At 43.1% G+C, this 18,765-nt stretch overlaps 1 protein-coding gene across 3 annotated transcripts in view; it reads right to left on the bottom strand.

Moving 5' to 3' along the window:
- Nucleotides 1-18,765, bottom strand: part of LOC124615537 (protein O-mannosyltransferase 1) — a 160,969-nt gene that overhangs the window by 92,509 nt on the left and 49,695 nt on the right. For all 3 annotated transcript variants that reach the window (XR_006979799.1, XM_047143502.1, XM_047143501.1), the window contains one exon: nucleotides 10,240-10,414. Coding sequence is in view for 2 of the 3 variants with exons in the window: in XM_047143502.1 (XP_046999458.1) it covers nucleotides 10,240-10,414 (175 nt within the window). In the remaining variant the exon portion in view is untranslated. The remainder of the gene's footprint in view (nucleotides 1-10,239; nucleotides 10,415-18,765) is intronic.

Here is an 18,765-nt window from a genome sequence, read left to right as displayed (position 1 = left end):
GTCCTTGGTATTGCCTTTACATCTACAATGTTTTGAGAGAATAGTAACATCAATTACTTTGCAACTGCCTCCACTGGTAGCTGTCACAACTCCGTTTAGAGATTTATGACCTCTATGGTGCCATGATCTGTCACAGCTTCTTCAACTGCTTTCTTCATTGTTGCTCGAGCAATATCTTCAGCAGAAGATCCCACCAATTCATTATAAAATCCAAAACTTGGTTGGTGGTTTTGGCAAGTTCATAATTCCACATAACATTGTCCCTGCAGCACTGCCCTTGCCAATGCAACACAAATCACACACTAGTCTAACATTTATATCATACACCTTCTTTCCACTATTACCACTATGAGGAATATTGTTAGAATTAGAAAACGAAACTTCTGCAGCACATTTGTTACACTTCAATAACATTTTACGTGCCAAACCAATGTGTGAAGTCCTCTTTCTTTGCAAACTTCACATAATACATTATTTTTCAAAATATTATAGAGCAAGGAAACATTAATTCTTTCATTCACATCATTACTGTCACTTTCATAAGTTTCAAATTTTTCTTTGCCGTCACAAAGATTCTTGCTAGAAGAGGTTCTATCACATTCATCTGGAGTAGTCGGTGAAGCAGTCTGAGCAGCATCTCCCTTCGAAACAACAAAAGATTTCTTCTTCCACTCATTGTGCCTTTTCAAACACTTGATTGCTGAAACAGGGCATACTGACATCCACAAACCAAGTACGTAAAACAGGTATGAGCAAAATTCGTCAAGTACGCAAAATTGAACAGCTAAACAACACAAAGCAAACTCCACAAGTCAACACACATGGTATAGCGTTTATGTTTACCGATATGAACAGTCACTTGTCACAGAGATAAAGCCATACAACATTGGAAAACAAAACACTGTCTAATTCTGCAAAGATACCCTGCTTGCAGCCAGCGAGCGGCGCCATCAGAGGTGACACACCAAGTCGCTACAACTGTTTACGTGGCGTGTCAACTTTGCAGCAATAAAAAACACACTTAGAAGGGTGAAACTTGATTTGTTTTATTCAGAAAACTCCAAAGAATTTTATAATGAAAAAAAAAGTTAATTTTGTCATTTTCATTGTTCCGGCTCCCCTTAAGAGACAACTCATGCTCGCATGACCGCCGTCTCTGGCCGTTGCGTCTACAGCCTCTGAGAATCAGATCCAAACAAACCACTCCTTACACCTCCCTGCCTCTTGTCTGCAGCTGCTAGGCTAGCGGTAACAAGTGGTGGCAGCACTGACTGGAAGCCGAAGGGAGTGTTAGGAAGAGAGAAGCAATAGTAATTAGGGAGTAGGGAAGCTGTGTACGTGCTCAGCTGCACCCAACCAGAGACGCTGCATGAGGTCTCAGTAAACAAATCGTTTCATCTACTGAGACAAAAGCAAAATTTTTTCCAGCTTTTTCCCAAATTTCCCTGATTTCCTTGACATGTTTGAAATTCTCTGATGTTCCATGATTTCCAGAACTTGTGGCAACCCTGTTATCATTCTAACTTGAGTGGCTATCATTTTCTGTCTCGCATCAGAACTGTTCACTGATGTATTTATCAATAAATCTGTTTCTTTCACTGCACCTGGGAGCCAACTTTATTACATGCTGTCCTTGTCACCACTTGGTGGCAAAAGGACACCAGAGTTGGTGACAAGAGGACCCAGCCACACTGGAAAGCACGAGTTGGTAACATGGGTGTCGACTACGATCTCATGCAAACTCGCCTTGTCCAGTGCTGCTATCCTGCCTGGCAGCTGCCCTCCACCAGCTGGGGCTGCTGGTGCTTTCAGTTGGAAGGCTACAACTGTGGCCAGCCCTCCTTCATAGGATGACTCAATGCACTGGACGCCACAAATGCGGCAATGAGGCTTCCTTCAGGATTCTCATGGCACTTGGCTACCACCATGTCCTCTCCAGACATTGCTGCCTGCCCAAGCTCGCTGGCTCCATTACACCCCCGGCAGCTGCATTGGGTTGAGCCCTTTCTCCCATCAGACAGAGTCCCACCTTGACAGCTTGTGTCCAACCACTCCAACAGGGCCATGATGCTCACCATACAGCTGTTCCTCATGTCTTCACGCGTGATCCTGTTGCTGCCTCCAAACTACGCCTTGAGATCACATTTCTGCCCATTTAGAACTGCTCTTCTGCTGCTGGCTCGGCTTTACCTTCTGCCGCTGGCGTGGCCCCTTATTCAGTCCAAAGCCAAATTACAGATGGGTCTTTTCCTATTTTTATGCCTTAATCACTCACATATGTTTTCTACTATCCATTTGGTGCCAATTTCTTTGCACGCTCCAATACGATACTTCCTTATGTACAAACAGCACCACTGTCTCTAATGGCCTGCTACTCTCCACTGTTGCATATCATGAACCCACTGTCCTGCCCATTTCTCTTTTTCAGTGTCCACAGTGCACCCACTATCTAGAGACTCATTTCCGCCCACTTTGGTGCCTCCTTCTTCCCTTTGAGCATGTCCATGCTATGGTGTTGCCAGTGCCTACCGTCAGTTGAGCTTGCCTCCCAATGGCCGCCAATACCTCACTGATGTTGCACCGGGCCCTCCCCTTTGAATGAGTCTATCAGCCCCATCGTGTACTGGAAGCCACCTTCAGTCTGAGCCCTGGTCTCCTGTAGGCTGTTGACACCTAGTGGACATTTCGTTAGCCCAACAGCACCATGGGGCTGGTCCAGCAACTGCACCCACATCCACAGTTGGTAGGTTGCATACTCTTGGCATTGTCCACTGAAGCCAGCACTCTGAACACGTGCTTATGAAGACTGGTGGATCACAACAGCAACATGCCGATTTCTATACAAGCCAGACACCAACAGCAAAATACTGCTCCATGTACATGGCAGACTTCAGCAAGCTCCAAAACAGCAACAACTGCCAGCAGTGTGCACACTCACAACCGTGGCACTGTGAGTCCAGCAATGTGAGCATGGCACTACGAGAATGGCACTATGTTGTATCTGCACTCCATGTGCTGCCTCACGCAAATCCTTCCACCAGATTATTTAGGATGCTGCGTGACCATAACCTGTGAGCATCAGCTCACACTCCAGATGCAATGTTGGCGGCACCCAGCAGCCTCTCTGTCAATAGCATTCACCAGCAGCAGCTCCAGTGTGGCCTAGGACTTGAACTGGACTCCAATCTAGATACGTGCTGGGCAATGCCAAGGACACTGCCGTTTTGCCCTGCCTATCACTACACTCACATCATGGCAGCAGCCACTTGTTGAAGCATTGGTCTCCCATTCGCTGCTGGTGCTCGGCCAGTGTCCCATGGGCCAGCATGCACCTGAACATGCCAGACACCAGCCGTACATCATCTAAGACATTGGCCAGATCCCGACCAAGGACACAGAGTTGTACTCCCAGCACGGGGACTTTTCTACCCAGTGCCTATTATTTTCTATTTTACGTCAGAGTTGTGTACTTTTCATTTATGTGTTTATCAATAAATTTGTTTCTTGCACCGTACTAACGAGCCTATTTTATTAAACGCTGTACTTGCCATCATGTAAGAACAAAATAGCTCTCTTAAATTTATGTGTAATGTTTCTGTATGAAGAATTTGAATTTAAAATTAATCATTTTCACATTGCAGGAACACTGCGCACTCAAGGTAGAACCCATATGCACCTGCAACTTTTTTTGTGTGAGATTAAGAGCTGTTTGTAGTTCAGTAATCATAAGTGAAGAGAAGAATTGTGGGTTAGACTGTAGACATTTCTTGATTTCACGAAGTGCTTTCATTAATTGCTGAACATTTCCTTTATCTGCTGGATGCTTTGGAATTTCTCAGTAAGTGACTGGCGATGTTGTCACTTGAGGCATACATTCTAAGACGGAGGGGGGTAGGGTACTGGTGCACCAACGCACCTAGATATATTTATGTAAATTGGTCACAAACTGATGCTGCAGAGCAGTTTTACCATGCAGCTGGCAAGGATTGTAAACAGGAGACATGTTGACACCAGGGCTTATAGTCTCTGTGAATTTCATTCCGATTACTCTGCTGGACAGTAACTGCCTCGCAGGCAGGCACGTGAATAATATACACAGATGTCAGCATTTGAGAGAGGACATGTAGCTGGACTCAAATAAGTCAGCTGGAGTAATCAGCGGATTGCTTGACATTTGAATAGGAGCGATGCCACTATTCAAAGATGTTGACAGGAATGTGATCTATGGCTGAACACATTGTCAAGAAGGAAGTGGTAGACTCACAGAGATGACAGAATGTGAGGACCAAGCAATCATCAAAGAGGCACTTGTCTTCATTCTTTCCAAATCCTTCCTGGGCCGTTAAGATCACCAAATCTCTCCCCAATCGAGAATATTTGGAGCATTATTGGCAGGGCCCTTCAACCAGCTCTGGATTTCGACTATCTAACACACAAATTGATCAGAATTTGGCACGATATCCCTCAGGAGGACATCCAACCACTCTATCAATCAATGCCAAGCCGAATCACTGCTTGCATTTACAGGCTTGCTCATTTTGTGAACCTCTTTCTCTTGAATAAAACAATCAGTTTTTCTGAAATTGTAATATTTGTTTGTCTGTACATGTACATCACATTTACTTATTTCCATCCCATTCGGATAATTCCTTCACAGAGCATCTTTTTTTTGTCTTGAAGTGTACATTCAATATATAATAATTTCTTCCTTAAAGGAGGCCAGAAGACCAAAATGTTCAGTTCAAGCAATAAAGCAATAAATACACGCAAGCTGCATTTCTTCATACAAGTAGGCAAGTCACAATCACTCCAAGCTCTACAAAATAATAAATTATTAATGTAATTAACTGCCTAAAAAGGCAAAGAAACAATAACAGAGCTGATAATATCTGAAGTAAATTATTAAAATCCTGTTCTTCACATACATGCAATGTAGCCAGTCACATTTGCAAACATCACTATCACAAAGGATATGTCAGACAGACTAAAATAAGCTGTTGTCAGACCCCTTTACAAGGTAGTAAGAATGATTTTTTACCCACCAGTCTCAATACTTACCTCCTTCTGAAAGATACTTAAAGAGATTACATATGCAAGAACAATAACACAGCTCTCTCAAATTAAATACTTAGTCTCGATTTGGGTTACAAAAGGTTCTCTCCAAAGAAACATTCCATTTTTCAATTCACAAATCAGCTTATACAAAATTTGAATGAAAAATAATGCCAACACATATTTTCAGTAACTTGTCAAATGTATTTGATTAGGCAGGTCACGACATTTTCCTAGAAAAGCTCAAATACTCTGACAGGGTGTATACACGGACAAGGAAGAAAAATTCTCCTGATTTTTCCTAGATTTCCTGGTTAAAAATGCACTTTCTCACGGGTGAAAACATGCTTTTTCCATGTTAAGTGACAATATATATTTTCCCTTATCAATCCTGTGAATGGTTAAGGTTTTATTCACCGGCCTAGAATTTCCTGGCACTTCAGAAAACGAAACTCAGAGAAAAAGATGCGTTTTGGAAATATCTTTTATGTGCAGCAACATGTACATTGCATATTTTCGTATTACAAAAGTGTACATTGGAATTCCACCAAACACCGCATGTTACTTTCCGAATTATTGAAATCGAGATTGCGATGCGTTTCTCTAAGCCAGTCATAGCTCATGTCATGTGATATTGGCAGCCGACGACAGCGGATATTCAGAGCATAGGGCACGTGATGTAGTCAGCCAACAGCAACATCACTGTTATGTAGTACAAACAAACAGGGAAATTTAATAGTTTAAATTAATACACATAGTGTTGCGACAAGAAAAGCAAAGCTTTCACATATAATATTGGTCTCGAAGGTTAATAAACTGCAAGAGAAGCTATGATTTCACATGTAATGTTGATCTTTTCTGCATGTGTTACACTTCAAGAATCTCACAAATGTGCCGGTAAAATTTTTAATAAAGACAAATGTCTGATCTTCAGGGCTCGAAATTCTTCTAAATGGCTCGTCATCAAAGAGCTGATTTTTAAATGAGAGTCAAACACTCTGTGATTTAAGAAATTCATGGTACATTCTCGCACATAGTTCAACTTACGTAAAAGGATATTAAATTTGAAAGTAACGCTTTTCAAACCACCATTCGCTATATTTCCCCCCGACCTGTTCGAAATGGGTTTCTTTCAGCAGTTGCCAGAGAGCACAGATAACAGAGGTCACCGCACTTGCACAGCTACCATGACGCAGGAAGACCGTATGTACGTGTAAAACATTGAAAGATCATACATTATGTCATTAAAGAAACAAGACATCAGAGGATAATCCAAGAGCATCAAAATTTCGTGAACCATAACTAAAATGAGCACATTTAAAGTGCGTACTTAAAGTGCACATCCTTATGTCCAGATTCCCAATCAAGTAGACCTTGACCTGATATTAAGCGTTTCAGTGTGGTTTTCGAGATGTAAATTTTCTTGGTGCACCAGTGCTGTATTATATCATGTTTGGTTCTTTATTATGGCATAATGCCATACGTGCTTGAAAATGAAAATGTGCACTCGAAATGCAGCGAAGAGTTGAAACTAGCCAGTACTGTGGAATTAAACATTTCATTTCAAATACATTTAGTTTCAAATACATTGACTGCCTCTGCAGAAAAGGTTAATAAAATTCAAATTTCTTTAGCAAACAGATAAAAATAACTTCATTGTTCTGCAAGGTGGTTAATGTTTGACAGTCAGAAATGTGGAAATAAAATAAAATCTGAACTAATGACATATTTTAATTCACTTGATAGCTTCCGGCCACAGATATCTGTTTTGTTTTCATATGACGTGAGAGTAAATGAAGGGGAAACAGCAAAAACACTAAATGTAAACACGGGTCATGTGAAGACTATCCACTATAACTCAGACTGCTCTGCGCATCAGCCTCAGATCTACAATATTTGTGAACCGGGTCAATACTAAAAAAAAGTCGAATTTGCAACAATATGTTCATCTTGTAGCACACATCTTTCTGAAAATTCTGAAACATAAAACTTATGTGTTCAAGGAAATGTAAGACATGTTATTTGGTCTTAAGTGTGCCAAAGTGCAGTGCCACGCCTCTTCATAAAGCATTCTTCTATCGCACTTCACTGAATTTCACTCTGTGGAATTGAAACGTGTATATTTTGTACCGGATGCCATCAAACTATATTCAGGACAGTGGAAGTTGAAATGTCCTGTGGTGCCTCTCCTGCTCCCAGTCGGCCGGTTTGACAGCCCGGCCCTCTTAAAAAAAAACCTCGCAATTAATAGAGGATGGGATTATTTGTAACTGGGAGAACAAGAACTCTTCAGAAAATTTGCAGTCTTTACTGCCTATTAGCTAATAACTTGCTGTTTTGTGTGACATAAAATTAAATATAGGATACATAAAACCAATAAAGAAAAGAGACAAGCAAGAAAGTACATGTTTCTTGAAAGTACATGTTTCTTCAATCCTTAGCTCCTAGCATTTTTTCCTCTCTAATCTTGCTACAGCTTTACACGGCATGCTTCCCTTTCTGCGAAAGAATCTATTACCTCATCAAAGCTTGTCAAACGATTCACTACATGAAAAATTGAAATGTCGTTATCTAATTCTGAAAAAGCTGTTAACACAAATAATACCCAAGATTGGTGTGGTTTCTTGATCTGATTACATCTATTTCGTCACTGTCTGCTAGATAAAACAAAAGAGGCCTTTCTAATATGGCAGCAATTTCGTAACACACCAAATAAACGAGACTGTTTTGGAACAAATGGCCATTTTTATAACACGACAGAGTATAATTCACGAAGCGCCAATATCAAATGCCTATTAGGCCTACTACAAGCAAAAAGCTTTATGTTAGAAAATAGTTCCACATTTCATTCATATAAGTAGTATTACGAAATTTTTATATAAATTTGGAATCGTCTTATTCTTCCATAATTTGTGTGATGTCCCCGTTTCTTCTCCTTCCTTGTTCTAACAAACAACCTTGTCATCACCAATTCTGCACCTATTCCTACCATTGTCAAAATTTGTTCACCGATTAATTTCACTAACTCTGACAATCACAGGTTTAGTTATCTCGCAATTGTTTTCCGGTTAGGCGTTATTACGTGTTTGTACAACAAGTTTTCCGTGTTACTTCCAAAACAGAACTTAAGTGGCTGCTAGCCGGGGACTGTACAACTGGTCCTTACTAGTGTAGCGACATGGCCAAAAATTTTCTGTCAAAATTTCATTTTCTTGGTAACACCGAGAACAGTTAATAATCTTTCTCACCTGTTATTCCTGTCAGTCGTTTATTTCCATTCTGGTAGTCTGAATCTACGGATTTCGCTAGTAATTACAACAACACTGATAATTCGCAAACCCAATCAACCACATAATCAGACAGCGATTGGCATTCATTCGTTCGGCTTTACTCTGCTCAGCTCGTATAGCCCCAACCCCTTTTGTCTGCGGAAAGTTTATATCTAGATGTGATGGAGATTCACCTGACAGAGACATCACATATACTATGCACGCTTTCAAAAATCAACTTATGATTCATTCAGAAATCAACTTAAAATCTGTTCAAAAACCAACAGGGAAGCGTTTCAAAAATTCAAGCTTTCGCAGCCAACGGTTGCTTCATCAGGAAAGAGGGAAGGAGAGGGAAAGACAAAAGGATGTGGGTTTTAAGGAAGAGGGTAAGGAGTCATTCCAATCCCGGGAGCGGAAAGACTTACCTTAGGGGGAAAAAAGGACAGGTATACACTCGCGCGCACACATATCCATCCGCACATACACAGACACAAGCAGACATATATATATATAGACTGAAGTGAAGAATGAAATTTTCATTTATTGCTTAAGTCTGCATGTATACAGCATGGATATTTGAGACTTGAAAACCTATCTGGAACAATATAGTTTCATCTGATCAAATATTATGGTATCAGTGATCTGACTTCCATCCTATTTAACTAAAACGATGCTGTGTGTCACATTAAGAAGACCAAAGAATGTAAATCATGACACTGCACCTTCAGAATAGAGAATAATCACTGAAGTTGTACCATGGGAAATGAAATTGGGTCCACTCTTCTTCTTGTTATATAGACGTGATCCATCATCGTACATCCAAGAAGCAGAAAGAGTTATCTTTGCTGAGAAAATACTGCAATCAAGCTTAATGGTAAAACATCCAACACTTGAAAATGTACATGAAACTTTCCTGAAAGTTGATAACTTATTTTTTGCATACGGACTGTCACAGGATTTAAATAAAGCACAATAAACTCAATTCTGTACTGCATGCCTGACCACACCAATAGAAAAAATGCATGATAATAAATCAATAAATGAGACAATGTTCTAAATTCTTTGGTGTTTATATTCATAAGGACCTGAACCAGAAGTCACATGTTGCAGATTTTCTAAAACATTTCAGTTCCGCAACTTTTACATTATGGATAACATCAGATTTTGGAGATGAAAATATCAAAAAGTTAATTTACCTTTCCTATTTACATCCTCTAATATCCTGTGGTATCAATTTCTCAGATAATTCACAATTGAGTAAATAAGTATTTGCACAAAACCATGTAATAAGAATCATTTGTGCTGTTCATTACAGAGGCTCTTGGAGACAAGTCTTAATGTACATTCGTAAAGTGGAAACAACTTTGTTGTATACTAAGAACCATGCCTTTAATCAATCACATCACGAATAGCTGAAAGAGCACAGCATGTATAAACATAACATTAGAAAGAGAGATTATTTACAATCTCCATGCCTTTAATCAATCACATCACGAATAGCTGAAAGAGCACAGCATGTATAAACATAACATTAGAAAGAGAGATTATTTACAATCTCCATCTTCAGCCATAGTATGATGCAGTAAGGACAAGGATATTAAGTGCGAAAAAAATATATATATAAAAAAAAATAAAAAAAATCTAACCTCTTACCCGGTGAGGTATATAATTCAGCAAGTAATAAAATTAATTTCAATCAGAAACTGAAGTTCTACCTGCTTGACAACTACTCCTACTCCATTGAATAGTTTCTGAATGTGTAATAATATGGATTATGGTGTGGTTTTTAGAAGAGGAAGGAAGGAAGGGGGGTACTGAGAAATAGGGAACAGAGAGAGAGATTGAAGCAAGAAAAGTCACAATTACAATCCATCAAACATGCGAATAACTGGAGGAGGTATCATGAGGTACTTACCACAAGGCACATGTGAGAGAGACAGAACCCATAACAAGCCACAACCACCATTGCACACAGTAAGGGGCTGTGCTGTAGTGTCGAAACTTCAGAATACAGAGAAGCCCAAACAAAGCAAACAGCAACAGCATTGATTCCATCAGGATAAACCTTGACTGTGTCAGTAAGGCATTGTCTGTAAACAAAAATACACAGATGACATACATTAATCAAACTCAAAATTGTTCAAGATAGATGAAATAGTTGTATTTTGTTAAATAAATTGAAGAAGCATGACATGAAGCTTTACAGGCTATAAAGCATTGAGATAAAGGTTCCTTCTACTGGTGATAAGAAACAGGAAAGAAAGAATGGGAGGCTAGAAATGTCATGAAGGAAGAGACTGTCTGAAAACTGACTGCTGTTGAAACAATGGTGAAGCCGTGTTAGGCACAGTTTAGGCAACGGTGGATTTAAGTCAGCTTTCAAGACAAATACGAGCCTTGGAAGAAAAAATTCCAGACAAGAATTTTAATCAGGTGCAAAAGATGATTTACTGCCCAAACTACACCTACTTCTGGGGCCACAGGAAGAGCCTTTCACATAATGGGACTTTAAAAACTAATTGACCTGATGGAAAAAAGAAAAATCGTCACTACGGAAAATAATGAGGCAAAGTGAAAGCAAACTAGAATAAGAAACCTCTGCCTTGACTAAAGGTTTCACTGGTCTGGAAATGATTCTCTGCCAAAACATTTAGTGAAGCTTTTGCCCCACAAACAAAATGAAGCTTGTGGTGAGATACAAATGCACAGTGACAAAATAATTATACTTGTAAATAATAGATTTCGGCTATCAGCAATCTGCCTGAAGAATAATTAAACTCTCTGTAAGTTGGAATGAGAATAAATACTGTGTGATCCAAGTTTAAATTCCATAAACACAATGAACTACATTACAAAGAGCTGACTTCCTGAATGAGAACAACATGTGGGCTCTGAAAAGTCTAACCATGGGTGAGAAATTCATTCACTGGAGTATGGCTGGATATCTTTTTGTAATGGGTACAATATTTTTAGCAAACAACCATGATTCCATCGTGCAGTGAGCAGGAGAACTGAGTGCCAATGGGAGAGCATGCAGATTTTATCTATATACCACCTTCCACTTGGCTCCCAAGCTGGGTCTATAGCTGTCCAGTCCACAGTTCATGGCCTGGAGCATGTCCAGTGCTCAGTGTGAGATTACACATACATGGGTTAATCCAATGGGCTGCTAATTCATTGGTGTTCTGCCTGCATCAGAAACCTGTTCAATGCTGTAACTGTTTGTTTCTTTTTACCTTCTAATTAATCCAAATGTCTGTTCACAGACTTTGCAAAGGTTGTAGCTGCAGTCAAAGTTGATTACCCTATAACTAATTTCAATCTCAAGAACTTATTTTATATCACAGTTCCAATAGTGCAAAGTCGATGCCAGAATTTCTGTATAGCCATTCCTGTGCAACTATGAGACACAATGCTTTATTGTTGCATGTTTGTTTTAGTGCAGTAGTCAGGTTCGCTGCTGGTGTTTGCGCCAGTGATATTCAGTTGTGGTACTGTCTATCCCAGGGCTTCCCAACGTGTGGTCCGCGGACCCCTTAGGGGTCCGCCGTTTCTTTCTAGCGGGTCCGCGGCCACCTTTCAAGAAATCATGTAAAATAATGAGTAAAATTATTGAATAAAAATCAAATTCATCGCTATTTTTTTTCATGTGAAAAACATGTACTTTTACTTCAGGTCGTATTCCCAAGCAGCCTCTGCGGTTCCTAAGTGAGAACGCGTACACAGTTTAGTGCCGAAGAATGCGGCTTCTCTGATCTACTGTTTCACAAGAATATGGGAGTCGTTTGTGCGCCGGCTCACGGCTCTAGATGCACTGAAACCTTTTACACATGCGCAGAGCGAGCTTTGTCGACCAATCACAGCGCTCGCTGGCACGTATGCGGCCCCAGGCATCATTAAATGTTAAACTTGCTTTGTCAGTGCAGTACCTATTTCGTAAGTCGATTTTTGACCAGTTTATTACTTATAACATGGATCGGTGGCTGAAGTCAGGATCATTGAAGAAGGGTGCAGTTTCTCCATCGCCTTCACAACAAGGAGTTTCCAGTTGAAATGAATGAGGAGGGAGGATGACGAAAGGAAGAACAATCACAAGAAGCTCCACAGCCGGATTTATTATGTGAAAACGCTGCAAGTACTCCATTGGTTGCAATATCCTGTGGAAGTGGGATAACCAAGAAGCGAAAGTATAACGAAAGCTATTTAGAAATGGGCTTTATGGAGACAAAGGAGGGTAAAGCTCAGTGTGTAATTTGTGCGCCTGTCTTTCCATACAGTTCAATGGTTCCAGTTAAATTGCGCCGTCATTTTGAAGGTACTCACCCGGGGCTTCCAGGCTAAAGACATCGATTTATTTAAAAGGAAGAGTGCTGAACTAGCTGCTTCTCAGGCATTGCATGAAAACTCTTGCAAAAACAATTAATGAAAATTCATTAAAAGCTTCTTTCTTGGTTAGTTATCGAGTGGCAAAAACAAGCAAAGCTCATATCATTGCAGAAAATCTCATAATTGGATTGTTAATTTCAAGTTGTTTTCATTCATCTCTAAACCAAAGACTATTGATACTTCGGGAGAGGGGGACGGGGGGTCATTCGGAACATGGCACTTCAATTTAAAGTTACTGTACTCTTGACTGAGTAGGGGCCCGCCATGGATTTTCAACTGAAGAAGGGGTCCGCTAGCTGGGAAGGTTGAGAAGCCCTGGTCTATTCTATACACCATACACCCAATTTTCAAAACAATGAAACCATGTGCGGTGTCACCGCCAGACACCACACTTGCTAGGTGGTAGCCTTTAAATCAGCCGCGGTCCGTTAGTATACGTCGGACCCGCGTGCCGCCACTATCAGTGATTGCAGACCGAGTGCCGCCACACGGCAGGTCTAGAGAGACTTCCTAGCACTCGCCCAGTTGTACAACCGACTTTGCTAGCGATGGTTCACTGACAAAATACGCTCTCATTTGCCGAGACGATAGTTAGCATAGCCTTCAGCTACGTCAATTGCTACGACCTAGCAAGGTGCCATTACCAGTTACTATTGATACTGTAATAATGTACCGTCAAGACCGAGGTTCACCATTTATGGATTAAAGTTAAGTATTCCACCAGCTACGTCCGTTTTTTCTAAATTCTAATTTCCTTGATCTGTTCCAGACCTCACGCCAGCCTGTGTGAGCTGAAACGCATGCCTTTCAGCTTCCTCCTGTATCCCGGTGTTGGCTCTCCTGCCAACCCACAACATTTGGCGATGAGGCCAAACCGCATTCTTATCGATATCGCCCTGATTTACTTGTGTAATGGCTTCACCACCACCTCCAGATGTACTGTCTGAATTTTATCGCTTACAGAACCAGCAGACGCAGGCCTTACTGGATGCCCTTGGACAGCTCGTCCAGGGTCAACGTGCAATGCAAAATGACACGGCAGCCGCCACTCCACAGCTAACGCAGCCACAACACGCTGTTGCACCAACTTTTCGACCTTTTGATGCTGCACTGGAAAGCTGGACGGAGTGGTCATGCCAATTTGGATTCCATCTCGCCGCCTACAGAATTCAAGGTAAAGAGCGGCAGCCTCTTTTGTTAGCATCAGTCGGCGTCCAAATGTACCGTGTGATAGTCAAATTATTTCCCTGACGCGACGTAGCAACTCTGTCCTACGACGAAATTTTGTCTGCATTAGATGCATATTTCAAAGAATCAGTCAATGTAGTTGCGAAAAGGTATACCTTCTTTCGTACAAAACGTACGGCAGGTCAGACCAATAGGGAGTGGGTTGCAACCTTGCAAGGCCTTACTAGGGATTGTGCTTTTGAGTGTCAATGTCGACTCCGTTATTCAGATACTATGGTACGTGATGCCATTGCACAGAACGTTTCTGATGTTCGTATCAGGGAACAGATTTTGAAACTAGTCAATCCCTCCCTTCAACAAGTGATGGACGTATTGGATCGGCAGGACACACTTGACTTTGCTCAGGAATCATTTGAAACTTCACCAGCCGTGTGTCAGGTTAACCGGCCCGCCGGGCGAGCTGCATGGAGCAGTAAACAGCCCTCGCGCCCGGCCGCACCGCTGCCGCCAGGCTCTCAGCCACGTGTGCCGTGCAGGCAAGCAAATGCAGTGCTAAAATCATGCCCGCGGTGTGCTACTAGACATTCGCGTGAGAATTGCCCGTCACACCAGGTTATTTGCTTTTATTGTAATAAAACAGGACATGTTCAAAGCGTTTGCCAGAAAAAGCTCAGATCGGAAACTCAAAATCATTCCAGGCCCTTTGCTTCGCGCCGGAATTGGAATCGAACCAAGGATACTCAGGCTCGTGAAACTTCGCCCATGGAAATTCATGTAGTTCATCCCACTCCGCCCAGTGCCACTCTCTCTAACAGTGACTGTGTTCGTCCCACACATAGTGTGCGTCGACATCGCCGGAAATCCCGTCAAGTCACAAGTGATTATGTACCAGTGTCAGTTCACGTTGCACGAGACAGTCGCTCTTGTCGTCAGCAGGACAATAAACTTTTTGTAGACTTGGACATTAACGGCAAAGTGATACCATTCCAGCTCGATACTGGGGCAGCAGTTTCACTGATCAATCAAGACACGTACAAACAGCTGGGCACACCTCCGTTGCGTGCCGCAAATGTTAAGTTAAATAGCTATTCGATCAAGATATCCCTGTGTTAGGACAGTGCAGCCTTCTTGCAACATACAAAGGACAAACGAAACTTGTGTCATTTTACGTCCTTCGTTCTTCTTCTGCAGGGAACTTGTTTGGTTTCGATTTATTTCAATTGTTTAACTTGTCTATAGTAAATCAGGTTCTATCAGTGAACCAGACTGTGCCTTCAGACAGTGTTTCTCGTCTATGTGAAGAATCTGCAGACATTTTTGCACCGGGCCTTGGTTGCACTAAGAACTATAAAGCACATTTGGAACTGAAAGTAAACGCGCAACTGAAATTTTTCAGAGCGCGCAATGTTCCCCACGCATTGCGTGATGAGGTCACAAAAACATTACACGATTTGGAATCACAAGGTGTAATTGAATGTGTGCAGGCTTCTCTCTGGGCATCACCCTTAGTAATTTTGCCAAAACCTTCGGGAAAATTGAGACTTTGTGTGGGCTTCATGGCAACAGTGAATCCACAACTAGTGATTGCAACTTTTCCTTTACCCCGCCCGGAAGATCTTTTTAACAAACTATGCCCGGGTAAATATTTTTCGAAGTTGGACCTAGCAGATGCATACTTGCAAATATTGGTGGACGAAGAATCCCAGCGCGTTTTGGTGGTTAACACGCATCTTGGTTTGTATCGATTCAAACGACTGCCATTCGGGTGTGCATCCGCCCCAGCATTGTTTCAGCAATATCTACAAACTGTTTGTGCGTCGGTCCCTACTGCAGCCAACTATCTGGATGATATTGTGATCTCCGGAAAGACGGAAGACGAACATTTAGCCAATCTCAGAACATTATTTCAGGTCTTGCGACAAAATGGTCTTCGCTTGCGGAAGGACAAATGTGTGTTTTTTGCTCGGGACTTGCCCTACCTGGGACATGTACTCAATGCCCAAGGCATACACCCCAGTCCCGAGCACATCCGTGCCATACAAGACTTGCCTTCGCCGCAGAATTTAAAGCAGCTACAGAGTGTGCTGGGAAAAATCAACTATTATCATAAATATATCCCACACGCCTCTTACATTTCAGCTCCGCTTCATCTCTTACGCCGTAAAGGTTTCCGTTCGTCTGGACGACGGAATGCGAACGCGCCTTTCGCCAGTTGAAATCGGCGTTGCTTTCCAATACTTGCCTTATGCCATTCGATCCCCAGAAGCCCCTTTTGTTGACGGTGGATGCATCGGATTTAGGGATCGGTGCTGTGCTTGCGCACAAAAATGGATCGCACAATCACCCTATTGCCTTAGCGTCCAAATTGCTCTCGTCTGTGCAAAGAAATTATTCACAGATCGAGAAAGAAGCATTGACTCTTGTATTTGGTGTTACAAAGTTTCATGACTTCTTGTATGGGCGTCACTTTACCATCATCACAGGCCACAAACCTTTGACATCGCTTTTTCATCCGAACAAGCCCGTACCTCCATGTACAGTGCAGAAATTCATTCGTTGGTCTATTTTCCTCTCGCAGTACCACTACGAAATCTTGTATCGGCCCACTGCTAAGCACGGAAACGCCGATGCGTTGTCCCGTTTGCCTGTTGCTGAGGATAGAGCATTCGATTCCTCCGAACTTGCTTGCATGTTCATTGATGCGGAAACCGATGACGTGGTCGCCTTGTTTCCGATTGATTTTCGTCGTGTAGCTACTGCCACTGCTGCCGACCCTGTCCTTGCTACCGTTCTGCATTTTGTTGCTACGCAATGGCCCTTGTCAAAGTCACGGATTGGGGATCCGTTGGTTCGCCGATTTTTTGCTCACAAGGAGAGACTTTTTGTTCGACGTGGTGTTTTGCTGTTGCGTTCTGATAATGATCAGTCCAGGGTCATGGTTCCACGTTCGTTACAGTCCTCTGTTTTACAGCTTCTCCGTCAAGGACATTGGGGTATAGTGAGAACGAAACAACTTGCTCGTCAGCACTGTACTTGGTTTGGAATCGATGCCGCGATTACGAATATGTGCTCTTCTTGCATGGTGTGTGCCGAACAACAATCAGCCCCACCACGGAAATTCTTTGCATGGCCAAAAGCCACTTCCCCTTGGCAACACTTACACATTGATTTTGCTGGTCCATTCAGGAATGCTCGATGGTTGGTTGTGGTCAATTCATTCAGTAATTTTCCTTTTGTTGTCCGGATGTCTTCCACAACGTCATCTGCCACCATCCAAGCATTATCTGCTACCTTTTGCACTGAAGGTCTTCCACAGACTATTGTTTCCGACACTAGCCCACAATTCATGTCCGTAGAATTTCAGTCATTCTGCAAGGCCAATGGTATTCAACATCTGACGTCCGCGCCGTTTTCGCCACAGTAAAACGGTGCCGCTGAACGATTGGTCAGGACTTTCAAGTCACAGATGTTGAAGTTAAAAGAGTCGCATTCTTGGGAGTATGTGTTATTGCTCTTTTTGTCCTCATATCGCTCTCAGCCCCAAGATGGTCGCTCGCTGGCTGAATTGCTCCGCGGTCGTCATCATCAAACCTTGCTGTCTTTGCTACATCATCTGCATCAGGTTCCTGTGCAGCGGCAGACACCTGCTTTTGCTCCAGGCGACGTTGTCTACTATCGTCACTACCGAGGTTCACGGCGTTGGCTCGAAGGGCGCATTCTTTGCTGCCTCGGCCGCACTATGTATCTGGTTTTGGGGGCCTCTGGTGAGGTGCGCCGGCATCTCAAACAGCTGCACCTCTGTCGTCGCATGGGATCTGCCGCTCGCCGTCTGCTTTCAGCAACGGTGCCGTCCGGTCAGCGCCCTGGGGACCCATCTACTGGCTCGCCTCAGCCCCAGGTGTTACCGGCGCTGCCTTCCATTTTGCCCCATGACGACGCGCCGCCGCCACCGCCGCCGCCGGCGACCTCCCGCAGTGGACACGTCGCTGCAACTGCCGGGCGCCTCCCTGGGTCACGTGCCGCCAATGGCTTCCCGTGACCGGATGTCCTCCGACATGGAACTCTTGCCCGCTCCGGACCATATGTCGTCTTCGCCCGTCGGGTGTCCCGACCCGATGGAGGTCGACCCTTCAGTCCCTCCTGTGTCTCTGCGGGCGCATACACCGCATGTTGGCGTGCACCCTGGAGCAGGTTTTCAGGTGTTTCCTAGCTCCCTGCAGTCCGAATGGCAGGTTGCGGGTGGCACAGCCTCACCCGTTGTTAGGCTCCCCACCTCGTCGCATACGTCAACATGAGGTCCTCCCCACGGCGGGCGGAAGCCTTATAACACAACCGTATGCCGATTTGCAGGGGAGGAATGTGGTGTCACCGCCAGACACCACACTTGCTAGGTGGTAGCCTTTAAATCAGCCGCGGTCCGTTAGTATACGTCGGACCCGCGTGTCGCCATTATCAGTGATTGCAGACCGAGCGCCGCCACACGGCAGGTCTAGAGAGACTTCCTAGCACTCGCCCAGTTGTACAACCGACTTTGCTAGCGATGGTTCACTGACAAAATACGCTCTCATTTGCCGAGACGATAGTTAGCATAGCCTTCAGCTACGTCAATTGCTACGACCTAGCAAGGCGCCATTACCAGTTACTATTGATACTGTAATAATGTATCGTCAAGAGCGACGTTCACCATTTATGGATTAAAGTTAAGTATTCCACCAGCTACGTCCGTTTTTTCTAAATTCTAATTTCCTTAACCTGTTCCAGACCTCATGCCAGCCTGCGTGAGCTAAAACGCGTGCCTTTCGGCTTCCTCTTGTATCCCGGTGTTGGCTCTCCTGCCAACCCACAACACCATGTATGGAAGAAATGC

Source organism: Schistocerca americana, chromosome 5 (assembly GCF_021461395.2).
Source record: "Schistocerca americana isolate TAMUIC-IGC-003095 chromosome 5, iqSchAmer2.1, whole genome shotgun sequence".
Lineage (NCBI taxonomy): Eukaryota > Metazoa > Arthropoda > Insecta > Orthoptera > Acrididae > Schistocerca > Schistocerca americana.
The sequence above is the reverse complement of the archived record's forward strand: the minus strand, read 5'-3'. Positions and strand labels throughout refer to the sequence as shown.